This window comes from Carlito syrichta, unplaced genomic scaffold (genome assembly GCF_000164805.1).
Source record: "Carlito syrichta isolate Samal-C Ts95f unplaced genomic scaffold, Tarsius_syrichta-2.0.1 Scaffold138367, whole genome shotgun sequence".
NCBI classification, from domain to species: Eukaryota; Metazoa; Chordata; class Mammalia; order Primates; family Tarsiidae; genus Carlito; species Carlito syrichta.
In genome coordinates, this window is record NW_007082463.1 from 221,665 (window position 1) to 247,142 (window position 25,478).

Genomic DNA, 25,478 nt, shown 5'->3' on the forward strand with positions numbered 1-25,478 from the left:
CCATTTAATCCAGCAATCCCACTACTAGTTATCTACCCAAAGGAACAGAGGTCATTATATAAAAAAAAATCTGCACCTGTATGTTCACTGCAGCACAATTCACAATTGCAAATATGTTGAATCAACCTAAATGTCCACCAACCAATTAGTGGATAATGAAAATGTGGTATATATACACTATGGCATACTATATAGCCATCAAAAAGAAAGAAACAATGCCTTTTGCAGCAACTTGCTTGGAATTGGAGATCATTCTAAGTGAACTAACACAGAAACAGAAAACCAAACACCACATGCTCTCACTTGTAAGTGGTAGCTAAACTAAGAATTGGCCAAGGCATAGAAAGTGGTATAATGGACATGGACACTCAGAAGGGGGAGGGGTGAAAAGGGGAAGTAGAATGAAAAATCACTTATCAGGTACAATGGGCATAGGAGGGAGTGGTGGATACGCTTAAAGCTCGGACTTCTTCGCCGCTACAATGCAACCATGTAACCACTATAGCTATGGAAGTAAACAAAAACAAAAACTCCTCTGTGCGATCTCATTGTTATTATACTAAAGAACACAATCCTAATATGATTGATAAGGTCCTACAGGACCTGACATCAGATTAAGGTTGCCAGATAAAATACAGAATGCCTAGTAACATTTGAATTTCATATAAATAATGACTAATTTTTTTGGTCTACGTATGTCCCAAATCTTTTTATATGAAATTGAAATTTAACTAGGCATCCTATAGTTTTACTTTCTAAATTTGGCAACTATACTCCATCTTTATCTCAGGTTCATTTTTCCACTTCCACAAATCCATGAAGTTCACAGATCCCATGTCTAGAAACCTGGTCAGAGCCTAGATGGCCATAGCCATTAAAGCAAGTAATTAATGCATCTCTGCAGGAAGCAATTTAAACATTAAACTGAAGGACTCTCAAGTATAAGAGCATCTCCCAGACTGCTGGTAGATACACACAAACATAAAGTAGTGGCTATAACTGACTGTGGGTGTACAAATAATTACAGTTTGATCTTAGGACAGACTTAGAAGCTCTACCGTTTCTTTTTCTAGGATGGCATTTTCTCCACTAGAGGAAGACTTCACAGGTGCAACAACCGATATACATCGAATGGGCCTCATTCTCAGGAATCCTAAAGACATGGAAAGTCCTTGGGCAATGAACTACTTAGGGAATGGAGGCCTCTTAGGACAGGGGGATTCTTCATTGGAAAAGGATAAAAAGAGAGGGACAGAGAGGAAAGAAAGGAAGGAGGAGAAAGAGGAAGATAATGAATAGAGAAGAGAAACTGTCAGATCTTCCTTTGGCCTTTTCAGAAATCTGTGAGGTGTCAGGAGTTAATTTCCAAAAGATACTCGGAGATAAAGGCACCCAGATGGAATTGTGCAACAGATAATGGACTGGGCTAAAAGGCTTCTAGCAAGAACTGGAGTTGATGATGAAAACAGAGACTCTGACCAAAAAGCTCAACCACCCCTTCTGCTTACTTATTATTTCTAAATGTTATTCAGGTAATTTGGTAGTAACAGTCATCTGTTCCAAATTTCAGACATTTTCAGGAATTTTGGAGGGAAATGGAGGGTATAAAGGCCCACAGTCATAATGCATTAAATTAAGATTCTGGAAATTCGGGGCATGAGCATGTCCATCACTTAAGAAACAATCCCTCTACAGAAGATGCTCAATTAAGCAGGACAGACAAACCCAGAAGGAATTACATCACAGTAGGAATGCTACAATAACATAAACAGTGCAATCTTCATAACTGGTAGAGAAGAGGTGATTAACTATTTGGGGTAAGATAAGGTTTGGCTTCAGAAGATAGAATAATATATCACAATAATATGTCACCTCAAAATAAGGATTGTTGACCTGAGGGGAGTTAAGAAAAAGCAGATACAGGGAAGCTCTTAACCCTCCCTCTATTTGCCAAAAAGCAGGACATAGGTTTACAAAGACAAAAGGTATCCCCATTCCCCTTTCTACCAGGGAGAACAAAGGTTAATCACTGAAGACAACTTTAGATGTTTATTGGCCTAGAAAAGGTACCAGAGGAATCTACATTAGCAAGCCTTACTAACTAGCCTGACCTGCCATGTATCTGACTTTCCACATGTTGCCACCCCTACAAATTCAAAGTCCTTTTCCTTTATACTGTCACAAAAATACAGTAAGGTAAAAGAAATAAGAATGTATTGTTCTTTATTGAAGATGTTATATAAGCTGGAATTCAAAACCACCTCTTTGAGAACTACTGAGTGACTGTCATTTATATTTGAAAAATATATGCCAACTAGCTTGTTTTTCTCTTGTTAATCTGTTTTTGTTGGGGTGGGGGTTCCTTCTAACCAAAAATGAATGAGGGCTGAAAAAATTAATTTTTTTCCCATATAATATATAAACAGAAATTTGATTGATGAACAGGAATTTATAAGGCATACAAATATGGAGGCATGACAAAACAGCTTGACTTTAGACTATGCATTGTTTTTTCTTCTCTGAGATGACAGTTTCTCCACTAGAGGGAGAACATAACATGCTCTAAAAGAGAATGAGTCAAAAATATGAATGTGGTGGAAAGAAGGATGGACATTTAACTATTCAGGTAAGAATTATTTACAGGAAAGCTGGATATGATCATCTGGCAAGCAAAGGAAGAGCACTGAAGGAAAGGTGAAGGCAAGAGGAAGAATGAATAAAAGATGACTTCCTACAGGGGAAAAAAGCAGCAATTTCCCTTTGCCCAATATCATCTATATAAGTTAAATGAAGAATCATCTCTAATTTGGATTTAGGCATCTTTGGGAATTTTAGCTTCCTGTGTGAAAATACTACTGATCTGCTGTTTAGTATCTGCTACTTATAAATATTAATTACATGTAAATTCAGATAACTTGGTAGTTACTAACGTTATCTGTAAGGATTCACAACAGCTATATTTTGTCTAACTATATATGGCAGAAATTTTGTGCAATAGTATTATAAGAAAGGCATATATGGAATGGGTCCTGTCGTTGAGGAAAAAAACATTATTCAGGGAGAGACACGCATCAAAAAATAATTTCAATTCAATGTGATAATGCAACAAAAAAGTGTTCAAAACATGGAGTTAGCATGAAAAAGTGAAACATTTATTGCTTTAATTTAATCTCAGCTATAGAAATCCTTACTTTAAAACGTGTCCATTATTTGTGGAGTCCATGATTTTAGTCATGAATTATTTCTTCTCTTCTTGATACTCTATACATTTTGGACACAGATCTACCATAAAATGTAAAGTTGTGGGTATAGATATAGACTGACCAACACATGAAATCAATTTAGAATGTGTACTCAATAAAAAGTGACACTCACAGGAAATTAATGTAAAAATTGTGTTGATTTCTACTTTGTGTTTTATTTGTACTTCAAAATATATGTGGAACTTTGCTAAAGGTAGTTGGCAATTAATTACTTGCACCATTAATGAGGATGCCCAGGTAATATGTGACTACGGAAAGATATATAGCCGGATTGTGCTGTGGTTAGCACTATATCATAAGTTATATGACTTTGGGGATGTCACTAGATAATTAATTAAAGCATTCATTTGTTCCACAAATATTTTCTATGTGGTAGTCACTGTGCTGAAGACTAGACTTCTAAAGATCCAGGCATCTATTGAAGAAGCATGGACAGAAATGCTAGAGCATTTACAACTTACCTGAGAATTCTATAAGTACAATTTTCCAAGATGACACTTGTTTGATCTAGAGAATACTGGTCTTTTATTTCTAATCACCTGGCCGGGCTACTTGTATCTAGAAGGGTTCCAATGTGTGTTTATGGAAGAGATTTTATAGCTAGTTACAGTATAAGTGTGTCAGAATAGAGGCAAGGAGATATGTGAAGGATGAGAGAAAAAAGCAAATATTCAGAAAATAAAGCAAACAGTAATCAAAACACTAGTGTCTTTGGTATACAGTTACATAGTATATAACAGTCATTCAATAAATACTGTGTGAAATCAATGAAGAAGATGGAAAGAGCTGTAAGACAAGGCTACAGAAAAGGAGAAAGTGACTCATAAGGCAAGGTGGAAGATAATCAACTAGACCTGGAATAAAATTAGGAAGTTCAGAGATAAGAAGTAAGATACACACTACATAGCACAAAAAGAAAAACATGATCCCAAAGTTATTACATTCTCAATGTATGCTTCATATTAATACCATAAGAGATCATGGTTCAAGAAACAGGCTGTTTTTTCCAAGGAAAAGGTCATGGATTCTCTTTTCCAGTTGCCTATACTTTTTTATGTCATGATGCTGCCAGTGGTGATCATCAGAATCACGGATCTGGGATATTCCAGAGTTTATTCTGGGAGGAAAATACATGACTGTGTCCATGAACTATAGCTGCTGCTAGACTCTAAGTTCCATGAGGGCAGGGGTTTTGTCTGCCTTGTTCACTGCTATATCCCTACAACCTGACATAGTACCTGGCACATAAGAAGTAATCAATAATATTTTGTTGAATGAATGAAAGAATGAATGTTACAGGGCATAAGAGATGCTCAGGCACAGTTCATTTGCCTAAAGTGGCACAAAATGGGGGATCTAAAAACCCCACTATTTCTAACAGAAATCAAGAGTGTATCTTAGATTACTCTGATTACATAATCCATTTCAAGCAGGTAACCTGATTACTAGTGAAACTGGTTCTGGGCAACAACATTTTAAAAAAAAAAAACTTTACAGTTTAAAAAGAAAGAAAAAAGTTGAGTTAAAAAACTCAACAAAGAGATCTGGAACCTCAACTTGACACTTGACCAAATAGACTTAGTAGATATTTACAGAACACTCCATCCAACAAGCACAGAATATACATTCTACTCATCACCACGTGGAACGTATTCCAATATCGACCACATCCTTGGCCATAAATCAAGCATAAACAAATTTCACAAGATTGAAATACTGCCATTACCTTCTCAGAAAACAGTGGAATAAAAATAAGTATCACCACCAACAAAATTGCCCCAAAACCCACTAAAACATGGACACTAAACAGCATGATGCTGGACAACACCTGGGCCAACACAGATATCAAAACAGAAATTAAAAGATTCCTGGAAACAAATGAAAAAGAAGAGACATCTTACGAAAATCTCTGGGATGCCATGAAAATTCTAAGAGGGGAATTTAATCTCTGTGAACACACATCAAGAAAATAGAAAGATCACAAGTTAACAGCCTAACAAATCACCTAAGGGAGTTGGAAAGGCAAGACCACCAAAACCCTAACTTCAGCAGAAGAATCCAGATCACCAAAATAAAAGTCCAAATACAGGACACAGAAGACAAAAATATCAAAGAAAAAAAATCAAGAAAACAAAAAGCTGGTTCTTTGAAAAGATAAACAAGATTGATGGACTGCTAGCCAGAATGACCAAAAAAAAGCCCAAATAAACACAATCAGGAATGCAAAAGATCAAGTCACAACTGACCCCGAAGAAATACAAATAATTATCAGAGATTACTATGAACACCTGTATGGAAACAAACTAGAAAACCTAAGTGAAATGGAGGAGTTTCGGACATCACACAACCTCCCAAGCTTGAAACAAGAAGACATTGAGACACTAAATAGATCAATAACAACCCAGAAAATTGACTCTGTTATAAGAAAACTACCACAAAAAAAAAAAACCCTGAACCAGATTCTAATGAAATTCTACAAAACATACAAAAAGGAGATAACACCAATCCTATTGAAAGGATTCCAGGCAATTAAGAAAGACGGAACACTCCCCAAAACATTTTATGAAGTTGATATCACATTGATACCTAATGAAATTCTATAAAACATACAAAAAGGAGATAACACCAATCCTATTGAAAGGATTCCAGGCAATTAAGAAAGACGGAACACTCATCCAGCTAAAAAAGAGAACCAAAGGCCAAAACTCTGATAAACATAAATGCAAAAATTCTCAACAAAACTCTAGCAAACAGGATCCAAGAACACATCTCATGTGGCCTACCATGACCAAGTAGGCCTCATCCCCGGGATGCAGGGCTGGTTCAACATCCACAAGACCATAAATGTAATTAAATACATCAATAGATGTAAAAACAAGAACCACATGATTATATAATTAGATTCAGAAAAAGCTTTAGATAAAATCCAGCATCCCTTCTTGATAAAAACCCTTGAACACCTAGGCATAGAGGGTACACACACCAAAAACTAGTAAACCAACATCTAACATATGGCTAAATGGAAAGAAATTGGAAGCATTTCCCCTGAAAACTGGAACAAGACAAGGCTGCCCACTCTCACCTTTCCTGTTCAACATAATGTTGGAGGTCCTAGCTGGAGTAATCAGACAAGAGAAGGAAATCAGGGGTATCTGATAGGAAAAGAAGAAGTTAAGTTATCCCTCATTGCTGATGATATGATCCTATACGTGGAAAATCCAAGAGAATCTGTCAAAAACCTCCTTGCACTGATAAAGGACTTTGGCAAAGCCTAAGGGTACAAAATAAACATGCAAAAAACAGTTGCATTCTTTTACTCCAATAACAAACAGGCAGAGAAGCAAATAAAAAGCACAATCCCATTCACAATAGCCACACAAAAAAATGAAATACCTCGGCATTTTCCTAACTAGAGACGTGAGAGCTTTACAACAAAAACTACAAAACTCTGCTCAAAGAAGTCAAAGATGACACAAAGAAATGTAAAAATATTCCATGCTCATGGATTGGAAGAATCAACATTATTATTGAGATGTCCATCCTAGGCAAGGCAATCTACAGATTCAGTGCAATAGCCATTAAATTACTAACATCATTCTTCTCAGAATACAGAAATTCATATGGAAATATAAACGACTATTACTAAAACAATTCTCACAAAAAGAAATAAAGCAGGAGGTATCACACTTCCAGACTTTAAACTTTATTATAAGGCTACAATAATCAAAACAACCTGGTATTGGTACACAAACAGGCATAGAGACGAATGTAACAGGACAGAAATTCCGGAAGCAAAACCTCAATTTTTCAACTAACTCATCTTTGACAAAGGCTCTACAAGCAACCATTGGGGAGAGGAGAACCTATTCAGCAATAGTGCTGGGAAAACTTGCTGACCAAATTCAGAAGAATGAAACAGGACCCCTACATGTCACCATACACAAAAATCAACTCTAAATGGATCAAAAACCTAAACAGAAAACCTCAAACATTAAGAATCTTAGAAAACGCAGGAGATACCCTTATGGAAATCAGAATAAACAACCAATTCCTAATCAAAACCCCAAAAGCCCATGACATAAAAGATAAGATCAACAAGTTGGACCTCATCAAACTGAAAAGCTTCTGCAAAGCAAGAGAAACCTTCAAGAGAATGGAGAGACAGCCCCCAGAATGGGAAAAAATATTTACCAATTGCTTGCCTGACAAAGGCCTAAACATCCAAGATCTACAAGGAACTCAAATGTGCCAAAAGGAAAAAACCAAACAGCCTCATTAAAAAGTAGGCAAAAGATATGAATAGACACTTCTCAAAAGAAGATACACGAGCAGTCCACAGACACATGAAAAAATGCTCAGCCTCACTAATCATCTGAGAAATGCAAATCAAAACCACACTGAAATACCATCCAACTCCAGTAAGAATGGCCATCATTAACAAAACAAACATTAGCCCGGCATGGTAGCATGCACCTGTATTTCCAGCTACTTGGAAGGATGAGGCGGAAGGATCGCTGGAGACCAGCAGGTCGAGGCTGTGGTAGCCAGAAGCGGCCACTGCACTCCAGTCTGGGTGACTGAGTGAGATTCCTACTCAAAAATAAATAAAATAAAATAAAATAAAATAAAACAAACAACAACAGATGCTAGAGAGGATGCAGAGAAAAGGAACCGCTTCTACACTATTGGTAGAATGTTGGAATGCAAACTGGTGCAACCTCTATGGAAAAACAGTGTGGTGAATCCTAAAAGGACTAGAAATTTGCCTTCCATATGACCCAGCAATCCCCCTTATAGGTATATACCTGGAGGAACTTAAATCACTCCACTAAAAAGATCTGCACACGCAGGTTTACTGCAGCACTATTCACAATAGCAAAAACATGGAACCAACTGTGCTGCCCGTCGAAACTAGACTGCATAAAACAAATGCGGGTACATTCACATGATGGAATATTATACAGCCATAAAGAAGAACAAAATTATGAACTTTGCTGCAACATGGATGGATTTAGAGTCTATCATACTCAGTGATCTATCACAGAAGCAAAGAACTGAGTACCACATATTCTCATTCATAAGCGGACCCTGAACATTTTCCATAACACAGAAATAAAGGGTTTGGCAGCAGTGGGATACTACCAACGGAGAGAAGGGGGGACACACAACATCAGGAAGGGGACCTGATCTCAAACCAGGCAAAGTAGGTACCAAAGGCAGGCCCAAAACTTTACCTGTAAGATGATCACTTGTGTTGGGAGCCAGCCGTGGAGGCCTGCCTGAGCTTTAGGGATCCAGACAGGCTGCGGACCCTGAGACTACTAGGTTGAGTTCAGGAGCTGAAGGCCCATTCCCTCTTCCCTTCTTTGCTGTTTTAGCATGTCCCACTAGCAGGGACTTTGATGATCTAAGCATGAAGTTCTGAGAGTACGACAGGCATGGCTTACTTTAGGAGTCCATTGTTCCCGTTTCTCCCAGACTGCGGTTTCGGCTTTAAACTTAACATAATTCAAACTCAGGTGACATTTGGGAGCCTTTAATACGGTACAAGCTTCTTTAAAGATTTAACAGTATATTTGTAGAATTAGTATATACATACAAAGTGCTGTTTCAACCTTAATAATACAGATAAATATCTAGAGCTACTAGAAATGGCCCACCACAAGCTTTTGGCTGGGCCACATTCCTAAGGAATTGGTTTGGGCTATAATTGAGAGTTTCTATAGTGTAGGTAGAATTAGCATAAAATAGAGAGGAACTGGGATTTAGGTTGGTTTTTAGGTGTTGTGTATGCATAGGCTTTAAAAGTTATTGATTATTAGAATATTATGATATTAGAATTGTTGTATTGCTTTTAAGAAATATTAACCAAGCATGAGGAGCAATGAGGTAGTTTTGGGATCCTCATTCCTCATGCTTGGAGAAACACCTGGTGGGTGGGGGAAGCCCCTCATCCACCTGGCTCTATGTTCATGTAAATGTCTTGTGATTTCATTGGGATTGCCCTTCCTCTTACTCCAGGAAACACCTGGTGGGTGAGGGATGCCCCTCCTGCACCTGGCTGGTGTTCACGTGGAAGACTTGTAAAGACTGCCTGTATAAAATTTGGGATAAATACCCGCTGTAAGTTTCAATAAATGACTTCTGCTCAATCCGTTGAGCAGATGTCCACTTTCTTTCTTTCTCTTTCTTTCTCTTTATATCTATCCCTCCATCTTTCTTTCTTTTAATATCTATCCCTCCAGAATAATTGCCGACGCCATCACATCTTCCAAGGGGAACTCCTAAATCTCTTTTTGGGGGCTGGCCCCCCAAACACTTGTATACCTAATTCTGAATTATACCTCACATCTTTAAAATAAAATAATTTAAAGGAGAAAAAAGGCTAATCATTGTAAGAGATGCCATAGGAAGAGAGTGAACAGATTGCGTGTAGAACATCTTTTCCAGAAAACAGTTTAATTTATACTCTGGCTCACAAAGAGCTGTGACAACTTGGAGAGGATCGTATCTTAGTTCAGACTACTATAGCAAATTATCATAGATTAGGTAGTTAAAAAACACCAGAAATGTATATTTCACAGTTCTGGATGCTGAAAGATCAGGGTGCCAACATGGTTGGTATCTGTTGAGGGACCTTTTCCAGGGTGGAGATTGCCAACTCTTCGGTGTATTTTCTCATGGTGAAAAGAGATCAAACCAGCTTTCTGGCTTCTTCTTTTAAAGATACTAGCTACATTCATAAGGTCTCTACCCTTATGATCATATCAAATTCCAATTACCTACTGAAGGCCTCACCTAATACCATCACATTGGGGAGTAGGTTTCAATATATCAATTTGGGAGAAGAGGGGATACAAACATAGTTCCTAACATGGTAAAAAAGAAAATGCCATCTGCTAATGAAAGGAATTTATTTCTACTCCTCTTGAGGAAATCAGTGAGATCATAACAATGAGCCATGAAGGATAAACAAAGGTTGTCAACAAGTAATTAAAATATCCAGTGCCAAACCAGGCGAAGTGGCTCAGCCTGTAATCCCACACCTTGGGCAGCTGAGGTGAGTGGATTGCCTGAGCCCGCAGGTTCGAGACCCACCTGGGTAATTTGGCGAGACCTCATCTCTACAATAAATCAAAAATCAGCCGGGAGTGATAGTGCGTGCCTGTAGTTCCAGCTACTTGGAAAGCTGAGGCAGAAGGATCACCAGAGTCCAGCAGTCGAGGCTGAGATGGCCGGGAGCGGCCACTGCACTCCAGTCTGGGCAAAACAGTGAGACTCCAACTCAAAAAATAAAAAATAAAATATCTAGTGCCTAGGGAGAGACACATCTCATCAACAAGGGTACCTGCATAATCAAAGTTTGCATACCTAAAACTAAATTGTACCCCACATCTTTATAATAAAAAAAAAGACATCTAGTGCCTAAAGATCTAATGATGAATTCCCAATAGTGGAACCAAGTGTGGCCTCAGGGTTCACTTAAGAGCATTAGAGGGAAAGTGTTCTAATGCACTAAATGGAATATGTATGTGGTAGGCAGATTACTGGTTTGCGAAAGATGTCCACGTCCTAATCCCTGGAAACTGTGAATATGATAAGTCATCTGGTAAAGGAGAATTAAGGATGCAGATGGAATAAAAGCTGCTAATCAGTTGACTGAGAGATATAAGGTGGGTTCAATGTATTCACACAGATCCATTAAAGTGGTGGAAGAAAACAGAAGAGACAAAACCAGAGAGATGGCAGCATGAAAAAGACTTGGTCTAATTTTGTTAGAAGGGGACCAAGAGCCAAGAAAATTGGGCAGTTTTTAGAAGTTGCAAAAGGCAAGTGAATGAATTCTCTCCAGAAGGAATATAGCCCTGCTAACACCTCAATTTTAGCTGCGTATGACTGATTTTAGATTTCTGACTGCCAGAACTATAAAAGAATAAATTTGTGTTGCTTTCAGCCACTAAGTTTGTGCTAATTTGTTATAGCAGTAATAGAAAACCAATACAAACAATTTCTTGGATCCTTATTCCTGGTGATAGGGCTGACAGACTGTCCCTAGATCAGAAACCTGCAACAGGAAGCAAGTGTGAAAATGGGATTGCTAGATTCATATTTAACGTTTTGTAAGTTAAAATACTTCTGACACAAAATTTCCTATCCTATCTTTAGATATTGACAAAATGCTTGTCAAAAGGGCAATATGTTAGCAGGGAACTAAAGATGAATTTCCTATCAGTTATTCGAATCTTGAGAAAACAACAGAAAGGAAACAAATGTTCATATCAAAAACTTTTATTTCTTGACGATCTTCTGCAAAACAAAAGAAACCATCAAGAGAGCAAGGAGAAAGTCCACAGAATGGGAAAAAATATTTGCCAACTGTATATCTGACAAAGGCCTAACATCTGGGATCTACAAGGAACTCAAACACACCAAAAAGAAAAAAACAACAAGCCCCATTAAAAAGTGGGCAAAAGACATGAATAAACACTTCTCAGAAGAAGATATACAGGAAGCCAACAGACATATGAAAAAGTGCTCAGCCTCACTTATCATCAGAGAAATGCAAATCAAACCACATTGAGATACCACCTAATTCCAGTAAGAATGGCCACCATTAATAAAACGAATAACAACAGATGCTGGAGAGGATGCAGAGAAAAAGGAATGCTTCTGCACTGCTGGTGGGAATGCAAACAAGTGCAGCCTCTTTGGAAGACAGTGTGGCAATTTCTGAAAGAACTAGAAATTGACTTTCCATATGACCTAGCAATTCCCCTATTGAGAATATACCCAGAGGAACTCAAATCATTCTACCAAAAAGATACCTGCACACGTATGTTTGTTGCAGCTCTATTCATAATAAAAAAAAAAATGGAACCAACCATGTTGTCCATCGACGCTGGACGGCATAAAAATGTGGTACATATACACAATGGAATATTATGCAGCCACAAGAAAGGACAAACATATGGACTTGGCAGCAACTTTGATGGTTTTATAGTCCATCATACTCAGTGACCTATCACAGAAACAAAGAAGAGAGTACCATATGTTCTCACTCATAAGCAGACCTTGAACCATTATCATAATACTATAAGAAAGGGATTGGCAATGGTGGGAAACTGCCAGGGAGGGGGGGTGGGATTGGCAGTTGACAGAAACTGCTAGGGGAGGGAGGGACACACCTCATCAACAAGGGCACCTGCATAATCAACGTCTGTACACCTAACCCTGAATTGTACTCCATATCATTAAAATAAAATTTTTTTAACTTTATTTCTAAAAGAGTTTAAAGTCAGTATCAAAATCGAAGGCAATTAAATAATTTTGAAAGGGCATCATTAAATGTCTATGGATAAATAACTTCATTCTCTAAGTGGTGTTAGTTCAAGGCAAACACAATTTGAAAATAATCAATGTATTTAAAATAATAAGTATAGCTGTGATTAACATATTAAACCTATATGAAATTTATTTGTGAAATATATGTATATACATACACACACATGGATCTGGCTTTAGGCACAAAAGCCTTTTGCTATGTATTGAAAACTAAAGACCCCACTATGGTGGGTATCATAAAGATTATTAACATAGAGAGTTGCTTTAAAGATGAATGCATAGAGTACAAGTTTTGCAGTTCCTGAAGCAGAGTATAATATGTTTTTGCTTTACTTGTTGGGGGACCCTGTATTTTTCCTTCAAGTAAAGAGTTGATGAAATTTGAACTGTTTAATATATGTATTATCTATTTGTTCAGATATATATGAGTTTAATATTAAAGTTAAGTCTTCAGATGCTGAATAACTCACATTAAACACAAAAACAGAAAAATGTCAAGGTGTACATTCTTACTCTGTTATCTGTCTCTATATAATTATATTAGGTATTCCACTTGGTTTATGAAAAGTAAATATATAGCCGGCCTCAGTGGCTCAGCCTGTAATCCCGTGCTCTGGGAGGCTGAGGTGAGTGGATTGCCTGAGCCCGTGGGTTCGAGACCCGCCTGGGCAACTTGGCGAGACCTCATCTCTACAATAAATCAAAAAATCAGCCGGACATGGTAGCGCATGCCTGTAATTCCGGCTACTCGGAAGGCTGAGGCAGAAGGATTTCCAGAGCCCAGCGGGTCAAGGCTGAAGTGCTCGGGAGCAGCCACTTCACTTCAGTCTGGGCGACAGAGTAAGACTCCAACTCAAAAAAAAAGAAAAGTAGATATATTTTATTCTAAAACTATAATAGTGAAATGAGAAATTTAAATATCTAAACAGAAAATAAAATAACATGTTATATCTTAGCAGTGATTTATTACTTTGCTTGCTATGGCAATTCCTCTTCTGTTTGAATACCAGTCCTCAGGCAAGGTAAGGGAATTGCAGAAACAACACTTTTCTGTGTATGGTTTCCAGCCAAGCTCATTTTCATTAAGGACCCCTGCTGATACATCCCGTCTCATGCTTTCCATGCCCCATCTCACCGTTCTACTTCATCCACTGTGAAATACTCAGAACCTCTGGAATACAACATGATTATCAAGATTATAATGACCATGGGAGACATTCTCATTACTAAGATGGCTATGGCTTGGAAAAGGATGGAAAAGCAGAACTCTTAGAAGAGGTTCCAAGCTGCCTCCAAGATGATCAGATTGGCTTCTCTGTGACCAAGGTGGCTTACAATAGATTCAGTACAAATGATGACTCTACTCCTCACAGTGTATAGAATCAATTAACATATAACATCACACAGAAATCTCATGTGTAGGTAAGATGTGAGTAACCAACCAACGGACTGATTGAAAATAATTATTGATTGTGAACGTGTTGCCTTTGACTTTGTAGTCTGTGTTATATTGTATTTGCCAAAAGGACAAATCTTCAGGTAGGGGAAGAAGGAAACAGTAGAAGAAATCTCACAGTTACATGTTACAGGAGATGTCATAGGGAAAGAAGTCTGTAGGCTGTTTAAGTTAAAAAAAAAATAGCTAGAAGTGTTCTTTTCACTGGCATAGAGCATGAAAAATAAGGAAAAAAGAGAGGAAAAGATTCTGCAAAAGGCAATGAATGTTTGTTCTCCTGGATGAATCATGTTGGGTCCATGTGCAGTCAAGGCAGCAAGCGCTTACTGGTGTGAGAATAGATTAGAAAAAGGTAAAAAGAAGCAAGGCAAGTTTAAGGATCCCAGTGAAAGATCCCAGAAAAAACAACATGAAACAAACTACCTGAGAGACAGTCTTCCCCATTCAGTGTAGGCCCCACAAACATGAGAAATACATGGGGTGTGTTCACTGTTTAATCCACAGTCCTCAACATAATGCCTGACCCTTAGCTAGGCACTCAAATACTTGCTGAATGAATGAATAAATGAATGAATGAATGAGGATCACCACCAGATCAGGAATTTCATATTTGGTGAGGGAATCAAAGGTTACCAGTTTATACACAAATAAGGAAATCAATGTTCTTTTATTAGATCTATAAATATTTAGGTGCAAAACTTCCAGGTCTGTATTTCAGATACTCCTACTAGTGCTGATATTTTGAGGATGGTGGTGAATAGATAAAACATACCAACTCTGTCACTTTCCTTGATATTTGAAACAAACTGTACTGCCATGTGCAATTTGAAGGAACCATTTGAAGCACCTAAGACAATCAGTAGAATGCCTGGCATGGCATTTTTCAGATACAAGAATGTAGTGATACTGCAAACAGAATTCTAAACAGTTGATCAGGGTTCAATAATTTTTTGACACTAAATATCCTGGGACATGCTGTCAGCTGTTTTACATATGAAAAAGTACCCTCCAGCTAATGAGACAGGTTGTAAATTGCCAAGAATAAGACAACCTGAATTTTTTAAAAGTCAAGAATGTAAAGTGATTAATGAAAACACATATAGAGGTACTAATGATATAATCTGTAATGCAAACACACCACACCTGCTATTACTGAGTGCTGGAGCAGCATCAATATGTGAATACGGTTGGCTGTCAGACCATCTGGCTTGTGGGGGATTAGCTATGCATCACAGAAAAGACCAAAAATTATGTGCTTTATCCAAACTGTAGCTTTCTACACTCAATTTATTCTATGATACTTGGTGAAAATTGAGCCTACCAGACACTACACTACCACTCACAAAAGGAAGAAGAGCTGGTTTTCAGGGACAGAAAACATTGATTTTAGTTCTGCACATGTCAAAGGTAAGGACCTGTGAAATATCTATGTAGAGAGAGCTTGTACAGAGATGCCAATATTGATTCTCTCAGCCTTTAGAGCTTCTGGCCTTAACTATGTCCATTTACCCTATGAATGCTGATATTTGGAGGATGCTGTTGAATAGATGAAACACGCAAACATACCAATTCTGCCACTTTCCTTGATATATCAAACAACGTGTACTTCCATGTGCAATATGAAGGAACTATTTCAGTTCTATTGAAGACCGTAAGATACCAGTAGGATGCCTGGCATGGAGCTATATAAAGATGATCATTCTGATATGTGCCATAACCTTAATATGGCTGGGGAGCTCGGGTGAAAAGAACAAATGAATACTTGCATTTGGAACTCAGGAAATGGTGTCTGGGAAAGAAATTTTTGAAAAGGTCAGCACGCAGGTGCTAGTAACAACCACACAGAGGGACTTCCAATCCCAGTCATGGTGGAATAACTAGCATTAGACTTACCCTCCTATTGTAACAATTAGAAAATTGGTCGGGCTCAGTGGCTCAACCTGTAATCCCGCACCTTTGGGAGGCTAAGGTGAGTGGATTGCCTGAGCCCACGGGTTCGAGACCCGCCTGGGCAGGGAGACCTCATGTATACAATAAATCAAAAAATCAGCCGGGCGTGGTAGCACATGCCTGTAATTCCGGCTACTTGGAAGGCTGAGGTAGAAGGATCATCGGAGCCCAGCAGGTCAAGGCTGCGGTGGCCGGGAGCGACCACTGCACTCCAGTCTGGGTGACAGAGTGAGACTCCAAATCAAAAAAAAAAGAAAAAAGAGAAAATTGGACTACATATATAAATATATATATGTAGTATACACACACACATGCAAACACACACATGCTGTTTTAGTCAGTGAATAATGGATAACATCAGACCATGACTCTGAGATAAAGGAAAAAAACAAGATAACACCTACCAAGCCACAGTTTGGCACCTAAAAGCATATTTTGAGTGGTAGGTAGCACAAGGATCAGACATTCAAGCTTCCTCGCTCAGTTGAAGAGACAAAGATCAAAGTTCACAGAGGTTGAAGCAGCTAAAATTCACAGGGCAGAGTACCAGATAAGAAGGAGGTATGTAGACAAAAAAGTAAAACAAAACAAAACAAAACAAAAACAACCCTACCTATAGGTCCCTTTGAGTCTGTTGCTGAATACTGAGTCATGAGTGAATAATAAGCCTTGGGTGAAACTCCTCAAGCTGTGGGGGAAATAAGATACCAGGGAACTTTATGCTGTATGATTTCAGAGTTCACACAGAAATGGGAGATGTTTATGTTCCAATCAGTAATATTGGAGAGACAAAAGAGGATAGACCTTAGTAGTACGGCTAAACTAGCCAGTAAATTAAAATATATACTTTATATCTGGCCTAACAAAGCTTCAAAAGAAGCATCGAGTGGATCAAAATGATCCAAAAATAACTGCCTACAAAACAAAATTCAATGCTGTCTAAAAACAAAATCAGTAACCGGGCTCGGTGGCTCAGCCTGTAATCCCAGTGCTTTGGGAGGCTGAGGTGAGTGGATAGCCTGAGCCCGCAGGTTTGAGACCCACCTGGACAACTTGGCAAGACCTCATCTCTATAATAAATCAAAAATTATCCAGGCATGGTAGCGTGCGCCTGTAATTCCAGCTACCTGGAAGGCTGAGGCAGAAGGATCGCCAGAGCCCAGCAGGTTGAGGCTGCAGTGGCCGGAAGCATGCCACTGCACTCCAGCCTGGGAGACATAGTGAGACTCCAACTCAAAAAAAAAAAAAAAAAATTAGGAGAGTGTTGTAATCATGGAAATAAAAAAATAAGGAGAAAGTTTCAAAAAGGAGGGAGTTGTCAACAAGGAGATCAAGTAAGAGAGTGAAAGAGAGAGATACTACAAAGTACTCATTGTATTCGACAAGAAGATATCTGCTAAGCCTGGTCAGGCAATTCCAGTAGATAGGTAGGATAAGAAACCAGATTGAAAAGGGTTTGTGGAGTGAATGGAATGTAAAGAAGAAGAGATGACAACTATTTACTCAAGGCAAGATTGTCTCTGACCTAGGATGAGCAAATATGAGAATATTTTACCTTTGAAAATATTTTTTAAATTATTCTATAGACTTGCTTAGCAATGCCATCTTTCTTTTTGTCACATTTCTTTTCAACCCATAAATTTCTCCAAATAATAATTATGAAAGTAAAATTATTACCAAAAAAGGCATTCAGCAGCTTCTGAACCTGAATATTGCTGCCCACAGTGCGGTACAATCCTTCTGTTTTGATCCCTAGGGAAAGAAAATCAAGTCAGTTTTGTTTATGTAGCTAAAAATTTCAGCTCCCCAGGGTAGGGAAGGTAGGTACTTGTATACTGGAGTCAGTTCAGCCAGAAAGGGTTCGCCCTACACTCTTCAAGTTCTCCAGCCTACCTTATAACAGGGAAACAGTCCTAAAGCATCTTTCCCAATTATCCATGCTTTCATTTGGATTATACCAATTCCTCATTAATCTGAACAGAAGAAAACACTACAAAGAAGGACATGCTTAGGTGGGTAGTAGCAGATAGCTAAGAATGGAGCTGCCATGTTGGAAAGGAGCTGGGGTTTAATTGAAAAAGGAGGAAATATCAATTCTAAAGTTGCTGCTGAGCAGTGATGTAAAGGAGCAGAGGGGAGGGCTGGAGTACGGCAGATGTAAAGTAAAAGGCCATTTCCTGCAATGAGAAAGATGGAAGCAGTATCTCAAGGAAAAAAAGAGGTTTTGCTCATACACCAAACTTGCCAACACTCTAAATATCCTTAGAGGGAAACTGGGGAGTATTGTTGGGAACAATGCTGATTCCACATTTGCCGGAGTTTAACTTTGCCCCATCAATTGCTAAACCACCATGTATTACGGTAGAAACTGAACTCCTGTTTATTCAGGGAAGAACCATCATGACACTGCTTAAGGAATGCCACGTACTATTTCAGAATACTTTATAAACCGTTTGAAGTTCATTCTCTTTAAAAGTAGGACATCACAAATTATCCAACTATGCTTGGATACCAATGGTTTGAAATTTGCTGAAATTTTACAGACTGTGTATAGTACACAACATTTATAAGCAGTCTTCATTCCTAAAATGGGTCCTGACCAATAATTGATATCATAGTTACTTCAGAGAAATTGCCCCAAAATCAGAGTGAACAGCTTCAAACAGTGCCATTGACCATGCTTCAGATCTTACCTTTTGTCTCAATAATATTGATGCACTTCCTAACAAACTTGAACCCCACTTCATTCAGCTCCACTGTTTCAAGCAAAGGAAAATAGAGTTAGATCCTGCTGCAACAAGCATCACCTACCAAACATTAAACGATCATGGTAAGGAACTGCAGGGAGAGAGCTAAGAATTTGGCTGCTCATCTCCAATAACACTTAAATGGAAAGATTCGTCTATTCAGGAGAGATTTAGGGTTTTAACTCTTACAACACAAAATGTCTTTATTTAGTCCTTTGTATTGTTTCTGCTTTAGGCATGAGCAATATCAAAGGTAAATTATCAGTCTGGAAATACACACAATTTCCATAATGTGTCCAGAACAAGAAGGATATAATGTGTTTCTCCATATTACCACTATTATCTCCACCATAAGCTAAAATGAAGTACCTTCCTTAACTCAATTAACAGACACATTTTAAAAATAGAGCTGAATTTTATTTCACACAGAAGTATCCATATACAGACTTGCATCAATAGTACATATAATTAATGATAGCATTTATTATAAATAATTATAAACAACTGGCAGTTTATAATGTCAGGAGACCAAAAATTTGAATGACTCACTTTCTTCCTGTTTTGTTATGGGGCTGTGGTAGATCTACAAAAAGAGAGAGAGAGAAAGAGAGAGAAACAGAAAGAGACATGGCTATTGTGAATCACTGCAGGTATGTAGGGCAAATAATATTAAATTTCTTTCCCCAGATAGGACATCAAAATCATTAGAGGCTCTAGGGCTTTAACAAAAAGTAGACTAAACAGAATCATGCTTGCCAATGTCCATAAAAAACAGTTTAACAATTTCTACAAATTACACTGGATTTAACACAATTCACTTTAGGTAAAGTTGTAGCCAATCCATCTTAAACATTTGCTTATGTAAACCTGCAACACTTTTATGATGGCGCCAAAGAGCATGAAAGAAAGTGTTTTTCTCATGGACACGTACCTGGCCTATGGGTATTCATAGTAAAATTTAAATATTCCCCAAACCAATCTCCTACTCCCATAGACTAGTTTACGGATGTTTTTCTGTGGAAAGGCAATCGTCCATCCGAAAGAGATTTACCAAGAATTCCCTGAGCTGTCTTGGCGTATGCACTGTGATGGCTCTTGAAATCTAGTACCTGGCTCTTCCTCTACTGCAACAGGAAATTCTGGGCATGAACTTTCCATTCTCTGGATTTCAAAATTTCTATTGATAAAACAATAAGGGTTGGAGTAGATGTTCCTTCAGTCTCTAATATTCTTTGACAGTGTACACAAAGATATGCATATGATGTGTAAAACTAGTGGATTGGAGCATTTAGTAAAGCGGTAACAACACTGGCAAAATGAGGATACAGGAATTAAGCCTTTTTGAGCCATCTGTTAGAGTCTGTTTGAACAGCCTCTCCTTTAAAAACAATCTGTATATGGGTATATGCCCATGGATATTTCAGTGAAAGAGATTTCTGTCCTGGCCAGCCGTTGCTGCCACTTTTATAAATAAGATATTTGTGAAACGTCTGCCATGATCAAGTTGGTGAGGATTTACACTCAATGAGCCTATGTGCTAACATTATTATCCACAGAAAAGTCATATTTCAATCTTTAAAAGCCCAAAGGAAAGCAAACATGGGAGAGGAAATCGAGAGATTAAGTGCCCTGCTGAGCCTCTGACCATCTGTCTAGAGAAACATCACAGAAACGTAAGAGTAAAGCACTAGGTTTCTGGGAGATGAAGGAAGGTAGATGGGTGCTGGCCTACTTTCTATATGGTGGTCTTCACAATACCACTTCTCTCCTGCTATCTTCCTGGATGTTGTAAGTGTAGTGTGAGATCTGGTTACTCCTTTTTAATCTCCAGAAAGAAAAACCTGGGGCATATTTTCCCTCTTAGCAAGTATTTTACTTGAATAAAGTAAGGAGATAAGGCTGTATCCAAATAGTGCTGAACCTTAGTAGTTTTGCAATCATTCTTCAGACCAGTAAGGAGCATTTAAAACAAATATAGCACATTATGGTTTACACAGTAGCTTTCTTTTCTTTCTTTTTTTTTTTTTTTTTTTGAGTTGGAGTCTCACTCTGTCGCCCAGACTGGAGTGCAGTGGCCACTCCCGGCCACCGCAGCCTCGAACTGCTGGGCTCCGGCGATCCTTCCGCCTCAGCCCTCCAAGTAGCCAGAATTACAGGCATGTGCTACCACGCCCGGCTGTTTTTTAAATTTATTGTAGAGATGAGGTCGTTCTGCCCAGGCGGGTCTCGAACCCGCGGGCTCAGGCAATCCACTCACTTCAGCCTCCCAAAGGCGCGGGATTACAGGCTGAGCCACCGAGCCCGGCTTACACAATAGCTTTAATCTGTTTTTTTAAAGCAGCCCTTTGAGGAAGGTAAAAGCCATTTTACTGAGGAGAAGAAAACTTGAGTCTCAGGTGAAACTTGCTCAAGTCACACGGTCATTTAATGGCAGAACCAGGACCTAAATTCGGGCTACTGAAATTCCAGCACCAGGAAGCTGACATTATTTCATATGCCACTAAAAAAATACTGGGAGGATACTGAAGAGAATGTTTTTTCAATGATTTCTGACTGCTCACATTGGAATCAGAATGATAATCACCAGCCTTTTAAGGCATTGATTGTTCTCCTGCAAAAAACAAGTTCTAAAGGGAGTGGTACTTCTTGGAATACAGAATGGCAATGCCATCTCTTCTTTTCACTTTAAGAGAATAAGTAGGGTTATAAGGAGTGTCAGAAAAATAATTTTGATTAATAGTTTAATAAGTGCTGATTTGCAACCATGAATGTTATCTTCTATCCTTCTATGTGGCCATGTATTAATTTTATAATTTGAAAAAAGGGCTAAATTTAATTCTTAAGAAATGGCGCGGGCATAGTCACATACAGTCTAACACTAGAAGAAAGAGCTGAGAGACCTGCATGCTAAGACCATCTTTGATGCCTTCTATACAAGTTATCCTCAACAAGTCCCTCACCTCTCTGGAACTCAAGTTACTTTATTTGTTCAACTTATTAAACAGATGTGAAATCAATTCCTTCTAGCTCTAAAGCTTTGAGTTTGAAGAATTTACCACCATTTAATTGTATTTAGGCCCACCGATACCACTAGAGGGCACTCATATACCAGGCTATGCTGGGGAGTTTTCCCCAGTGTCAGATACTACTTACAGGTTCTTTCCCATCCATGGCTTCCATCCAGAGCCTTCTGTTAGCTTCTGAAAGAGCCTGCAGGGTGATAGTTCCTGGCCTGAGGAAATAATGGCAAATTTAAAGCAGAAAATTCACCTGAAAGAATGGAGTCTTATGATCTAAGGTCCCTCTCTGGCCTGGGAGTTATCCCACTGAACAGTCACAGGCCTACAGAATACTAATTTTTCAAATTCTCTTTTTACTCAGAATAATAATGGGTAATTTAGAGAACAGCAATTTTGGTAGTCATGGGGGAGGTTTTATCTTGATGGCCTTGTGCCAGGGCTGGGCAAGGAAATAGGAAGGCAAATATCAAGATACCTCACATAATGCAAACCTAAATTGGCCCTATTGTGCTTGAGCTGAATTGAGGGTCTCCTTTTTTCCCTCTCTTGGAAGCTAGCTGCTTGGTTGGAGCTCTAAAAGAAAGCATGTACATCACGAGTACATTCACCTGTCAGGAAAATGGCTTTGTTCCTTCCACCACCTAGGATGTCAGAAAAGCATTTTCAGTTGGAAAGAATTCAACAACATTCAGACTGGCTAAGCTACAGGGAGGCCTTCAGGCTGACAAACTATCTGAAGACTAATAACAACAATTAATATTCATCTAATGCTCACTAGGTGCCAGGTTCTATTCTTACATATATTACATATGTATTTTACATGTATTTACTAAATTGATCTATCCAACAAGCCAATAAAACATTTACTATGGTAATCATCCCTATTTCACAGAAGGGAAAAAACTGAGACAAAGACAGGTTTCCCAAGGTCACATAGCAGGTAATTGATAGAGAAGGATTTAAATCTAGTTAGTCTGGTCCAGCAGCCATATCCTTAATCACTACAATAAAAAGCCTCTTCTCCATGGAAGATGGCTTCAAACTCAATTTTATTCTATTTATTTGCAGGCTACTTGCTATGGTCTGAATATCGGCCAGAATTCCCATCTGAAACTTAACATTTCCAATGTGATAGTATTAAGATGTAAGACCTTTAGGTGGTGAGCAAGTTATAAGGCTCCCTCATGGATTGAATTAGGGTCATTTAAAAAAAAAAACAGAGAGACGGCAAGATGGCGACCACATAAATGGATCCCTGAGATTCTCTGAACGTGAGTTTCCCAAAAAGACTATTACTTTTCTTCCTGCACCCCCCCGCCCACCTCCACCCGCACTGGTAGGAGGCTTGGGGACTTTTGGTCCCACGCAGGGCCAGACATCGCTGCTGGACCGGCTGCTCCACTATATGTGATTCCGGCTGGCTGGGGAATTCCAAATTCCGGATCACAGCTCCATCACCGGCCACAGCGTGGAGACCAGCACCCAGCATGAAGCTGCCGGTCATGCAGGGAGGTTCTGAGTGCCCGCCCTTAGAGATACCAGTCCCATTTCTGGCTAAAGTGCCCTGGGAGGGACCCAGAGCCACCACCTGCTCTCGCTCTCTGGAGCTTTGGAGATCAGAAGCCCCTGGCCCACCCTGGCTGAGGCACTCAGCGTACGTGACCACAAGCCTGTGTAAGGGGGCAGAACCCCAAGCTGGCGTAAGGTGCCGATAGCAGGTTTCCAGTTCCAGAGGAGGAAACGCCCGACCCTGTCCTCCACCCCAGCCAGCTGGAGGCACCCCAGATCCAGTGCCCAGCTGTGAAGCTGGTCCTGCCTAGAGACCCAAAGGAGCCCGCTAAAAGCAAACCACCACCTCCGCCATTTTCAAGGCATATTTACATCACATCGCCCGCCCACCTAGCAGAGCCTCTACCTTGGTTCCCATGGTGACGTCATTAACAGAAGACAAAGCCCCTCCCCTACGCTGAATAGAGACTAGTGTCACAGATCTCCTAGGCAACAAGCTAACTGCCTGCAATAGAAAGAGAGGAGAGAGGCTGGAGATTAGATCTCAGGAACTTGATCCACTAAGGGACGAGAGAGAAAAATCTACACAAACGAAGAAAAAACAAAAGAAGAATATGGGTCCTTCCCAGACTCCTGGGAGGGCAGACACTGAGAAAACTGACTTTGGAATGCAAACAATGAAGAGCCCCGCCCAGAATGAATGGTCTCAAAATACAACCCTAGACATCAAGACATTAATGGAGAGATTAAAAAGAATTGAAGAGACTCAAGAAGAAACTAGAAAGGAACTGATATATGAGATAACAGTAATAAAGAATACTGTGAATGAAATAAGCAATAAACTGAAAAGCATAGAAAACAGAATTACCCAAGCAGAAGAAAGAATCTCAGAGCTTGAGGACCAAAATATAGAAATAACCCAAACTCTCAAAAACACAGAAACCAAACTCAAAAAGACAGAAAAAAACCTTCAAGAGATGAGCGATTACCTCAAGAGGCCTAACCTAAGAGTAATTGGTCTGCCTGAGGCAGAAAAAGAGACAGACACCACATAGGAAAAAACCTTCCATGAGATCACTCAAGAAAACTTCCCTTATCTAATCAACGATAAAAAACTCAAACACAAGAGATCCAGAGAGCCCCTACAAGACAACAAATGAGAAAACCAATTCCTAGACACATAATAATTCGCCTAAACAAAGTAGGCATAAAAGAAAAAATCCTAAAGGCAGCAAGAGAAAAAGGTCAGATTACCTATCATAGAAAACCAATTAGAATAGCAGCAGATTTATCTACAGAAACCCTGCAGGCTAGGAGAGCTTGGAGCCCTATCTTAAAAATCCTAAAAGATAAACAATTTCAACCAAGAATAACCTACCCAGCCAAGTTAAGCTTAATCAGCGAGGGAGAATTAAAATCTTTCCCAGATATCCAATCCCTAAGAACTTATGCTGCAACCAAACCACCTCTACATGAAACACTTAAGAAAGTACTAAACACAGAAGAAAAGGAAAAAAGAACAACATTCTTCACAAGAGTACAGAAAAAAGAATACAATACACATGATCAACCCCAAAACCAAAAGAAAGACAAAAAACCAAGTGGAAGAACAACAACTCTATAAGAACTCTATGATAGGGATGAACTCTCACATTTCAATAATTAGCCTGAATGTGAATGGACTAAATGCACCACTGAAAAGACATAGAATGGCAAAATGGATAAAATATCACCAGGCAACAATATACTGCCTTCAAGAGACCCATCTCACTAGAAAGGACATGCACAGACTCAAAGTAAGAGGATGGGGAACAAATTTCCAGGCGAATGGAACACAAAAGAAAGGAGGAGTCGCGATCCTAATTTCAGACAAAATACCATTTAAGCTATCAAAAATTAAAAAAGATACAGAGGACCACTACATAATGATAAAAGGCTCACTCCATCAACAAGAAATATCTATCCTAAACATATATGCACCTAATATAGGTGCACCAACTTTTACAAAGCAACTCCTAGGAAAACTAAAGAAAGATATTGATTCTAACACTATGATAACTGGGAACTTTAATACTCCACTCACAACCCTCGACAGATCATCGGGACAAAAAATCAGCAACCAGATTCGGAACCTCAATGTGACTCTGGACCAAATGGACTTAATTGATACCTACAGAACACTCCATCCAGA

At 38.9% G+C, this 25,478-nt stretch overlaps 1 protein-coding gene across 1 annotated transcript in view; it reads right to left on the reverse strand.

The window, feature by feature from the left end:
* The window catches only part of OPHN1 (oligophrenin 1), a gene marked incomplete at its 5' end in the record, with an annotated part of 165,607 nt that overhangs the window by 124,193 nt on the left and 15,936 nt on the right, over positions 1-25,478 (reverse strand). The window contains 4 exons of the mRNA XM_008049831.2: positions 17,689-17,763; positions 18,705-18,767; positions 19,308-19,341; positions 21,912-21,990. Of these exons, the coding sequence (XP_008048022.1) occupies positions 17,689-17,763; positions 18,705-18,767; positions 19,308-19,341; positions 21,912-21,990 (251 nt within the window). The remainder of the gene's footprint in view (positions 1-17,688; positions 17,764-18,704; positions 18,768-19,307; positions 19,342-21,911; positions 21,991-25,478) is intronic.